Source organism: Oryzias melastigma, linkage group LG22 (genome assembly GCF_002922805.2).
Source record: "Oryzias melastigma strain HK-1 linkage group LG22, ASM292280v2, whole genome shotgun sequence".
Lineage (NCBI taxonomy): Eukaryota > Metazoa > Chordata > Actinopteri > Beloniformes > Adrianichthyidae > Oryzias > Oryzias melastigma.
The window spans coordinates 20,346,541-20,356,973 of NC_050533.1; the positions used below are offsets into that span (position 1 = coordinate 20,346,541).

The window sequence follows — 10,433 nt, forward strand, 5'->3', positions numbered from 1 at the left end:
ACGTTGAAGTTGTGGAGGATTTAAATGAAAGATGAAGATGTCGAGGTTCTCTTCAGGAGTGAGAGGATGGACAGAATAGAGAAAGTTAGACGTTTTGGAGATAAAAGCAGATAATTGAGATAGTTTGGACTCGCTGAGAGAAGAAACAATGGTGATATTAGTGATAGGATGCTGCCAGAAGAGAAAAAAAAGACCAAAAGGAGCTTCACGGACAAGAGAAATGCTTAAACAAAACAAACAAAACATTTAATAAAAATAAACAATGCAACTTTCAGCTTGATACACTTGATAAATCATTACAAGAATCTCCCGTATTTCGTGTATCAAAAAGTAAATTTTTAGGGGCTTTACCATAAATTAATCTGTGGTTAAAGACCTTGTGATCATTTTTTTTTTATTTTTAAAAATTACATTTATTGCAATAATCATAATGAAAACAAAAGTGAATCTATCTAATCTTTTCCAATAATTTTTCTAAATATAAATATTTTTCTGAGTAAATTAGTTAAATAAATAAACCCAACTTAAAAAAAACATTTACTTTTTTTAGTATTTCTTCATGAAGACTTGATGACTATGTTCCCTCCGATCCAGTAGGGGGCAGCATATTCTCACCTGCTCCCCAGCAAAACTCGGGTTAGAAGAGTCACGTGTCTGCGGAGTGCAGAGAAGCTATGAAAGGTTATTCAGTGGGTAGGTCTGGAACTTCTCAAACATCACGTTTAACGCATTCGGTCCGTTAAAATGCTGATAAAGTGACTGCGCTTTCGTGTCAGATCGGGACGTTTGATCTGCTTCGACTCACGCGCACACTGACGTAAAGTTATGCTAGCTGTTCGCAAAGGATTGGCTCCTTTTCAATCCTAGTGTGTTTCTGTGTGACTTCTGTGTGAATTCTGTGTGACCCTGAATAATGTCACTTTTTTATTAAATGCAAGACATAAAAGCAGTTTACGTCAAAAATTGGAGCTGATATTAAATGTCATAATGTTACAAGATGATAATTGTGTATTTGTTGCTCAGTTTAGCACGTTGGCAACCATTAGAAATCAATTCTAACTACATAATAAAAATAGGAAAAACAAATATTGTTTTGCAAATAATGTTGTTTGAATTGCTTAAAAAACATACAGCTTTAAAACTCAAACATAGGCTTTTACTTTGAAAGCCAATCTTTTTTCCCTTTTATTTTGGTAAAGTTAAACCTACTTTTATGTCATTTTTATGACATATTTTGATAAATCAAGTTTGTGTCTACATGCTGTTTACAGATGGATAATAACATGATCCTCCTGCATCTTTGCAGTGACTGGGTGGAGCGCCAGCATGCAAAGCCTGGTGGTGCAGGCACTAGTCATGAGGCAGTTGGGGAGATTCAACCCTCGTCACCTGGTGGCGGCAGGATACGGGCTGAGGCAGGCCGACTGGTGTCCCAGGACCATCCACACACGGCAGCTGTGGGGCTGCTCGGCTCCCCTTGCACACGGAGGTCACCACCGACCCGTCCTTCACCTGAGAGACGCCACCAGAAGTTGGTCGGTTCAACATCTGAGGTTCAAAAGCAACAAAAAGAAAACTTCCTCTGCGGCTGCACAGGATGAAGACGAGGAAGAGGACCCAGAGGACAGTGATTATGACGATGTTGACCCAAATTTACCAAAAGACTTTAAGGACATAGAGAAACATGTTCCGTCTTTCCGTTTTGATGTTATCATGAAAGCTGGTCTGGACATAGCGCGCAAGTGAGTTTGAGTCTGGTCAAATTTCTGTTCAAATAAGGTAGAAATATAAAGTTAAATCTACATTACTGTAGTTTAGCCAGTATTTCTCATTTAAAAACAAAGATATACTTCCTTAATTCTATTTTTTTGTCATGACAGCAAAATTGAAGATGCCTTCTACGACAACAAGCTCAGATTAAACGGTCTTAAGCTCATAAAGAAAAGTAAAGCGGTACGTTCTCCTTTCTAATATTTGCATTCTTAAAGTTCCTCTTTTGATTTACTGCAACTCATGTTGTTGTTTCTGTTTGAAGGTTAAAGCTGGGGACTCCTTGGACCTTGTGCTGTCAGAGAACCAACAAGCAAACACGGTTACGCTCATGAGAGTCGTCCTGCTTAAGGTTGTTGGTGAAAGCAGTAACGCTGACAAGTATAAAGTTTCCCTCCGACGCTGGAAACACCTCGAGCTTTCCAAAGATGAAGCTCTGAAGCAATGAACTTTATCACGAGGACAGAGGAGTTTTTCTGGGTTAAAAAAAATATATTTGAATGGAATTACAAAGCATGTTCATAGTTGTTTGCAAGTAGACTTCCAGTAACTAGGTCACCAGTGAGAGTTTTAAGGAAAGCTGGATCTCTGGGAGAATTGTTTTGGTGGTTACCTTTTTGTTTCTATGACATTTTCTCAATAAAGGTTCATTTTGAATCACAAGTTCATCAGTTTTTGTTTAATTCGTTTATTATGATGTGTAAGGGATGAGCGGCCAAACGAGAAAAAGAAATGAAAATAGAAAACATACAAAATACATCCTCAAAATGAGTCAAAAAAACTTTAACTTAACCAACTAAACAGAAATAAACTGGCCTAACAAGGAGAACATACTCTTTCCAAAAAATGTAAAATATTAAAGTGTATTTATTTCTATAAATTCATTAAAAAAAATAAATGTTTATAGAATTTAGATTCAGGGGCCACTTTCCAAATGGATTTCTAGCATTTGTTTATTTTTACTAGGGCTGGTAACATAAATGCAAGCGATTAATCAAACAGAATTAACGCGTAATATTCATTAACGCACATTAATAGCACCTTGAGTCTTTCGCTTTGCCTCACCGATTTAGACTTCCATGGTGTGTTTTTGTTCAGAAGCTGCATATTGTCATAACATTTACCTAGTAAAACATTTTGATTAATAGTGATGAATCCCAACACAAAAGAGTGATTCATCTGATTTTTAAAAAAAATCAATCGTCAGCCTTAATTAAAAATAAATGTTCTACATGTACAGTTTTGCGTGTGATTTTTAAATTGTGATTATTTGCGGATAATAAACGATCGGCAAATACCTTAACAAAAAAAAATTAACTGCAATTAATCGCGATTAATTTTTCCCCAGTTCGCGATTAATTAAACTTTTTTTTTAATCGATTCCCAGCTCTAATTTTTACATAAATTGGGGTTTGAGCTAAGCAAACTCACAAAAACAGCATTTCAAAAAATTGGAATACTCTGGTGGAATCAACATAAACTTCTTGTTTTTATGATCAAATCAAAAGAACGGATTTTAAAAAAGGTCATATATATGTTTTAATAGCCTGAGCAGCTCCTGCTGGAAGATGAAATCAGCATCTCCATCCAGATTCCCAGCAGGAGGAGTCATGAAATTCTCTTAAAATCTTCAACATTGCAGGTCAAAACTATGGAGATTTTTCTCTGGATCTCCTGTCGTTTGGGTTCTTCTCCTCACCAGTCTTCCTCCAAGCTGTTGGACCCTGATTCCCAAATGAAACTCACACTTCTCTTTCATCAGAAAACCAGACCTTAGAGCTCTGGACAACAACCCAGGTCTTCCTTTTCTTGGCCCATTTGAGACGTTTCCTCTGTAGGTTCAGGCTCAGATGTGATTTGACCCGAGGGACTGGACAGTTGAAGTCCATCTCCTGAATGTGGTGGTTTTTGAAGCTACGGGTTCAAACAGGTGACATGAATACAGGTAACCAGTCGAAGATAGAAGAGCTTCTTAAAGAAAAAGCAACATGTCTGTGAGGAACAAACTTCTTGTTTGAAGGACATAAAACTTTACAAATAAATTCTTTAAAAGCATTCAATGTGATTTTCGGGGTTCTTTTCTTGCATCGTCTCACTGTGAATGTTACCGACCTCTCATCTGTTTAAGTGAGATAGCTTGCAGAAATGACTTTTTTCCTATTAAAACTGACTTTAATAGTGTTGTATTTCTCACCTCATTATGCATCGATGAAACTTTAGAACTCAACAGAACACATTTTCCTTTTTCTTCTAACTTTGAAGCGTCTAGAGTCCAAATCATGAAACTTCCACCACCAAACTTTCCGATCAGGCAGAACAAATCACACACATACCATTTACATAAATGTGGTTTATTAGAAATATGCTACCATGATCCATTGTCATGTTAAATTATATTACAAACTTCTATAAGAAGGCTTAACATACAGTCGTCCATAAACATCCGGACAAGGACAATGTTTAGTTTTGCCTTTATATGCCACCGTGTTGGATTTTTAATTGGCCAGTGAAGATATGATTGATTTTTTTTTTTAATAGAAAAGCATGTATAGGGTCAAACTGCTGATATTTCTAAGGTGTTTGTTTAAGTCAGAATTAGAAAAATCCTGGAAAACCTTGAACGCTTCCTGGAATTATAAAGAATTTTTAAATAAATTCTTTTAAAAATAAATAAAAGTTAGGATTAAATAACTTCCAGATTTAAGGCTTTTGTTTAAAAATATGTTATAGGGAATTGTGAATTGTTTTACAGGGAAAAAAACAGTTTTGTGTCAATGATTTGTTGAATGATAGAATTGTAAAGCTCTTGTGGCAGAAAGAACACGCTCAATGTTCTTGTACAAATAATCAGGGACTGTAAGTACGTCATCAACAGCAGTGGCACAATGCTACATCGGTAACTGTAATGGGAATATTTCACATTGTGGCTTAGCTCTGTTAATATAGAAACCGTGTGACCTATGCTTTTAGCTACTTTTGTTATTTTTAAGGCTGCGACATTTACGAACGAAATGAGTTAGACGAGCTAGAATAGACTGACTTATAAATAAGAGGAGTTTTAGCTTTTGGTTCTAACAAGACTAGATAAAGAAAATGTCTGCTGCTGCAGCCAGTGATTAGAATCAAAGTAAAAAGCTTCTGTTTAGTTACTTTATGACAAAGAGTGTAACGTACTGAACTAAGACATGGTGCTGGACCGTTTGGCCTTTTTAAGAATGTCGCACTTCTTGCGGTTGGGGCGGCGGCAGCGTTCGTCGATGCTCGGCACGCACTCGTAGTGCCATACCTCCTCCATCTTATCCACGGGGTACACCGCCTCCACGTAGTGGCGGATGAGCCTCAGGCGGACGGGGTCGAGCTGCTTTTTGTTGCAAGCTCCTGAGTGGTTGTACTGGAGGCGGAGGTTCTCCTGGGTGAAGAGCTCGGGGAAGAGGCGCACCAGCAGGCGGGCAGCGAAGTTGCCCACCGAGAGAGACTGCTGAACGATTTCCCGTATCTCGGCGTCGGACAGCAGGTAGGCGGACGGAACGGGGAAGTCCGGTTTGGAGACGGTCAGCTCCTCCAGGGGGATCTTACAGAAGTCTTTGCTGCTTTTCTCCGGAGGTAGGGAGTGGATGTCGGGGTCCTCCCTGGTGTTGTCCGGATGGAGGCGGCTCATTTGACAGAGGAAGTCCTGCTCCGACTCGTGACCGTAGACTTTACGCTGCTGCAGGTACGACCTCCTCTGCTCTGTGTCGCGCCTCCTGCACCTTTCATCCAGCTTCCCCACGAACTCCAGCATCCACACTCTGTTGTTCTTGGCTTGTGGGTAGACTAACTGCACGTAGTGACGGATCAGACTCACGCGGACCGGGTCCAGCTGCTTTTTCCCCAGAGAGCCGCTGCAGTTGTACTGTTTTCTAGTGTTCTCGTGGGTGAAGAGTTCAGGAAACATCAGCACGAGCAGCCTGGAGGCAAAGTTACCAATGGACAGGCTACATTCATAGTTGCTCTTAAGTTGCTCTCTCGTCAACATGTACTCCTGCGGCGCCGGGAAGTCCGGCGAGGGGATTTCCAAACTGTCAAAATCCACAGGTGGAAGGAGTGACTTTTTGGATTTGCGGCTGGGCCTGTCATACTCTGGAACCTTCAGAATAGAGACCTCATCGGGAAGGCTGGCCAAATCGTAGCCCTCGTCGTTCATGTTGTCCGTTTCGCTGCCATTGCCGTTGCTATGGGGACCCTCCAGAGCGTACTCTAGGTGTTGAATGCACACCTGCAGCCAGCTGTCCTCAGGCACGTCAGGAAAATTGGTTTCCATGTACTTCCTTAAGATCTCCATCTTGTCAGACTCCAGAATGACTTGTCCCATGTTGGTCAAACCGCTGCAGCCTTCTGGCATCTTCCCCTCTTCGAAAACCTCAGGGAAGAGGCGGTGCATGAGGAAGATGACGAAGTCCTCCGGCGAGGAGAGCTCGTCCAGCTCCTCTGTGGCCTGTGTGCTAAATCCAAGGTCGGAGCCGCCCAGGCTGTCCTGCTGGTTGTCCACGGACGCGTGCTCCTCCTGACCCTGCTCGTTGATGAAACTATAGGACGGAGGAGGCTCCGCCTTTATACCGGCGCTCAAGTCTGTCTGCTTCCTGAGCAGCCGGGCGCTCTCCATGTCCCTCTGCGCCCAGAAGCGATTAAAGAAGTCGTTAATCTGGAGGAGACATTCGTCCTGCCAAACGCTGTTGTTTTTGACGGAGGGGTAGCATACCTCCACGTAGTTACGGATCAGCTGCAGATGGAGCGATTCCAGCGTCCTCTTGCTCGCCATGCACTCGTGAGAGCACTCCCTGGCTTTGAACAACTCAGGGAAAAGGTGGACGAGCAGCTGGCAGCCCAGCTCTCCCGCGCTGGCCGTCTGCTCCATCAGCTGATTCAGTTCGTCGCGCGTTAGCAGATACTCTAGTGGAGGCTGGAACTCCGTCACCGCCTCCGTCTGTTTGATCTGCTTCTTTATCCGCATGACTTCAAGAGTTAACAAGTCCACTTTGCTGTGCAGCTGAGTCATGCTGGAATTCAGGCTGTTGAGAATGAAAAACATTTTCTCTATCAGCGGGTAAAAGCTGGAGTCTGGTGTTGAGGCGTGACCGGAGGACAGCGTGTTTAGGAGGGTCTCCTCGGAGCCGTTTTGCTCCGGAGTTTGGAGGTTGGGCGACAGGACGCCGCCGCCGCTGAGGTTGAGTTGATTCAGGTTTCCGTGATTGGCCTGCTGCTCCAGACTCGGCGTGTTCCTCCTGTCAGAAATCTTATGCAAGATGCTGAAAAGAGGCTTTTTGTACGACATGCTGGATTTTCCCTTGTCTGCACTCGTGGTGAGGCAAAGGGGTTCATACCTGCTGCCGTCACCTAGGAAGCCTCTCCTCACCTGAAAACAAAATCACAGAATAGTGTAAATATTATTAAACACATACCAACATAAAAATGAAATATTGCAATCTGGCTTTACTTTACCTCACTAGAGACTCTGGCTCTTTTGCTGCTGGTAGACTGATGTGTATCCGAGCTAAATTCTGCAGATGACCTTTTATTGACCTCTGCAGCAGCAGGGGTTCCTCCTTCTTTATTCTCAGATTGTCCACAAACTGCAAAATCATCCATCTCCTCCTTAACCTCTTGAACATTGTTTTTTTCTGGAAATCAAGACATATTTGTGTTTTTTAAATTAATTTCTTATTATAAATAATTACCCTTAGGACATGAACTCACCTTTTTCCAGCATGGCTTCATCAGAATTTTCCCCATGCTCACAGGAATTCATAGCCTAAAAATGAATGACAAATCTGTCAAATCCATGTGGGTAAAAAAGAACAGAAAAACCAACACACACAAGCAGACATTAGAATCACGTCAAACACTAGTTAACATTTAATACACAAAAAAACTCCAAAGTTAAAAAATATGAAAGTTTGAACTAAGGATTTTTGATCAGATGTGATTCAGATCTCCATTGAAAATTCTTAAAAAATAATGAATTTCTTTAAAAATCATTGTTGTAGCATGACTATGATGATAAGTATTTATGACTAGCTCATATCAATGTAACCATTTATTAGCTTTGGCTGTTTTTGAGAGATTACTGATGTTTTTTGAATAACTTTTTCCCAAATTTGCAATTTGTAGATGGTCACGTCTCTGTGCTGGCAGCATGAACAGAGCAATTCTCATGAAAAAGAAGCAACTTTTTTATGATGAAATGCCTTTTTAGGTCATATTCTGCATTAATGCATGCCAATAGAGACACTTATGGTCAGTTAAAAATGTTTATTAAAACAGTTGTTGAGCCTGGACATTCAAATCTGTGAATATCTTACTAACTTTACCCAACTATTTTTGTTTATCTCAAACTAGTGCAGTATTCTGCAGCGCCTAACGACTGTAAAATATTGTAATCCCTTCAATTTATGGTGATTTCTAGAGCATTTATCTGTAATAATTCGCTTAACATATATAGTGCTGCTGATCATATTAACAATAATAGAATAAATATCCGATCCTTGATCTGAAAACATCTCATTCCAACTGAGTCTGAAACTAGTTGATTAAACCCAATTTATTAATTGTTTACATTTTTATTGTATTTTTTAAATAAAAATAGGTCCGGCCCATTTCCTATCATGTGATCAGATTGAGACATCTCTAATTTAAAAAATGTTCAAGTATTACTGAGGATTTTGCCTGTCGCGATCACATCAATTCCAGTAAAATCAACCCATTCCTGCACATTCCAGCAAATTTGTCTAATTATTGCAGCTTTTCCACAACTCTCAATTTAGAGGCTCAAACATAAACATCAACAGTAAACAATCAGAGGTTCTTAAACATCCTCACTTCCTGGTGTCGCTGATGCTCACATGGATGATGCAGTTCTCAACAAACTTTCAGCTCCAGATTTACGATTTTGTGTTGAAATAAATCGAGTGTCTTTGGGAGAAATATGAGCAGATTTCGTGTTATCAGCTAGAAAGGACCAGTTTTTTTTAATGCCACACCAGGACAGGGTGATGGAAGACCTTCATATAATGATGGTGTTTAAATTCTATTTCAGATTTAGAGCATTTTAGAGAAAAATGAGAAGTTAACAAAATAAAAGAAGCTGAATTAAGGCTAAGTGACCAATACCCCCATTTAATTTAAAACTAAACTAACAAAAAAGAAAATATTTTTTTAATTAAAAAGTGTTATTAAGAACATAAGAGTATCAACTTTTTTTCTTTAGTTAAAATATTACTTTTGAAGATGAATATAATTTTGGTCATTTTAAAATACATTTTACTTTATAATAAATCACTGTTTATCATTTTACAAAAATGGCACAACTTCAGTTTTTTTGTAGCAATCATCAAAAATACCCACAAGATCCTGGAAAGAACACGTCCTGGCTTATGAAAAGACCACCCTCTATCAGATTTTACTGTAAAACAAAACAACTGTGAACAAAGCCTGACCCCGTATTGCTTTTGTGACACACTGAATTGAACTTTGGGTAATTGGGGTTTGTTTATTACAAATAAATCCCAGTGTTTTGATCATCCTTTGTATGAAAGGACTTAGATGATGATTAAAACTTGTGGGAGGATGAGAAAGTTTGTAATTTGCCTTAAATATATTTATATAATCAGATGAACTGAGGGAATGCCAAATTGTATACAACACACAAAAGTCAAAACATCATGGAATGTGCTAATAACTTGAGTCTCATAGTGGGTAAAGCGTTGTCACAATAATGCAGATAACATTTTTATCTTATAATTAATGGTTTGAAAATGACCAATACGTAAAGAATTTAGTTATTATCCCACACTTTATTAGCTAACGTATTTTTCAGAGTAAAAATCGCATTTATTTTGCGTAGATGGCTATGTGATTTAAGAAAAAATAAATAAAAAGCAACAACCACTAGAAAGCAATGCAGGTGTGTACTAGAATTATTCACTGACGCAGAAGAAGAAGCCCCTAGTTACTAAGATTTACCTTTTAAAATGAAACGGCCGTTTTCTAAGAAAAAAATTCCCAAAGGTGTTACTTATTACATGATTTTTTCCTCCGTCTTTATAATGCATTTTTTTATCTTCTGTAACTGACATGATACTCTGAAACAACTTATATAGTAGTTTTATAAACTAATATTATAAGAAGAATTATTATGTTTAATTTGATTCGTCTAATCTACGGTGGCCCTGAAGTGCAAATCACACTAACAAAATTACTCAATGCACACAAATACAATGAAAGTACAAAACAAATGGTAAAAAAAAAATATTACGTTTTAAAAATCAAAACAAAATTCTAGAAACTAAAAACACAATTCCAAAGAAAAAAAAAGAAATGAAAAGAAAGAAAAGTGAAACGTTTTGAATAAACAAAAGTTATGTTCTGAAATCAAAGTAAAATGTTAAAAAAATAGAACACAATAAGAAACCTGTAAAGGCTGGTATTGTGGGACATCACTGATAAGAAGGTGAGGTTTGATTATTGTGTGAATGCATTCAATGCATTCACACTATTGAGATTCTTCATTTACGTTTTCTTCCATACGTTTTTCGGCACATAAAAACTCAAGCACACTTTATGCGATTTACACAATCTTGGTATCAAAACGTTCAGCACGTTAAGGACATTACTGCTTGTATTTTTGG

At 38.9% G+C, this 10,433-nt stretch overlaps 2 protein-coding genes across 4 annotated transcripts in view; one reads left to right on the forward strand and one right to left on the reverse strand.

Moving 5' to 3' along the window:
* The first annotated feature begins 553 nt into the window (after positions 1 to 553).
* mtres1 (mitochondrial transcription rescue factor 1) lies at positions 554 to 2,436 on the forward strand. Of its 3 annotated transcripts, none has more exons than XM_024269780.2 (4): positions 554 to 693; positions 1,307 to 1,742; positions 1,881 to 1,953; positions 2,036 to 2,436. In XM_024269780.2, exons 1-4 carry the CDS (start codon positions 675 to 677, stop codon positions 2,216 to 2,218), a joined length of 711 nt encoding a protein of 236 aa, XP_024125548.1. In that variant the 5' UTR covers positions 554 to 674; the 3' UTR covers positions 2,219 to 2,436. The 3 variants fall into 3 exon arrangements, with proteins under 3 accessions (XP_024125548.1, XP_024125555.1, XP_024125565.1); XM_024269787.2 differs by having other exon boundaries at positions 589 to 693; positions 1,272 to 1,742; XM_024269797.1 differs by having other exon boundaries at positions 685 to 817.
* Positions 2,437 to 4,102: 1,666 nt separating this feature from the next.
* Positions 4,103 to 10,433, reverse strand: part of bend3 (BEN domain containing 3) — an 8,500-nt gene continuing 2,169 nt past the window's right edge. The window contains exons 2-4 of the mRNA XM_024266846.2: positions 7,504 to 7,558; positions 7,249 to 7,427; positions 4,103 to 7,162 (exon numbers count right to left, since the gene is read on the reverse strand). Of these exons, the coding sequence (XP_024122614.1) occupies positions 4,949 to 7,162; positions 7,249 to 7,427; positions 7,504 to 7,555 (2,445 nt within the window). The 5' untranslated portion in view covers positions 7,556 to 7,558 and the 3' untranslated portion in view covers positions 4,103 to 4,948. The remainder of the gene's footprint in view (positions 7,163 to 7,248; positions 7,428 to 7,503; positions 7,559 to 10,433) is intronic.

Bases quoted from the DNA above. Each gene is read 5' to 3' on its own strand.
- mtres1 (XM_024269780.2), top strand. The intron at 1,743-1,880 runs GTGAGTTTGAGT...TTGTCATGACAG, and splicing joins GGTCTGGACATAGCGCGCAA to CAAAATTGAAGATGCCTTCT. The intron at 1,954-2,035 runs GTACGTTCTCCT...TTCTGTTTGAAG, and splicing joins TCATAAAGAAAAGTAAAGCG to GTTAAAGCTGGGGACTCCTT.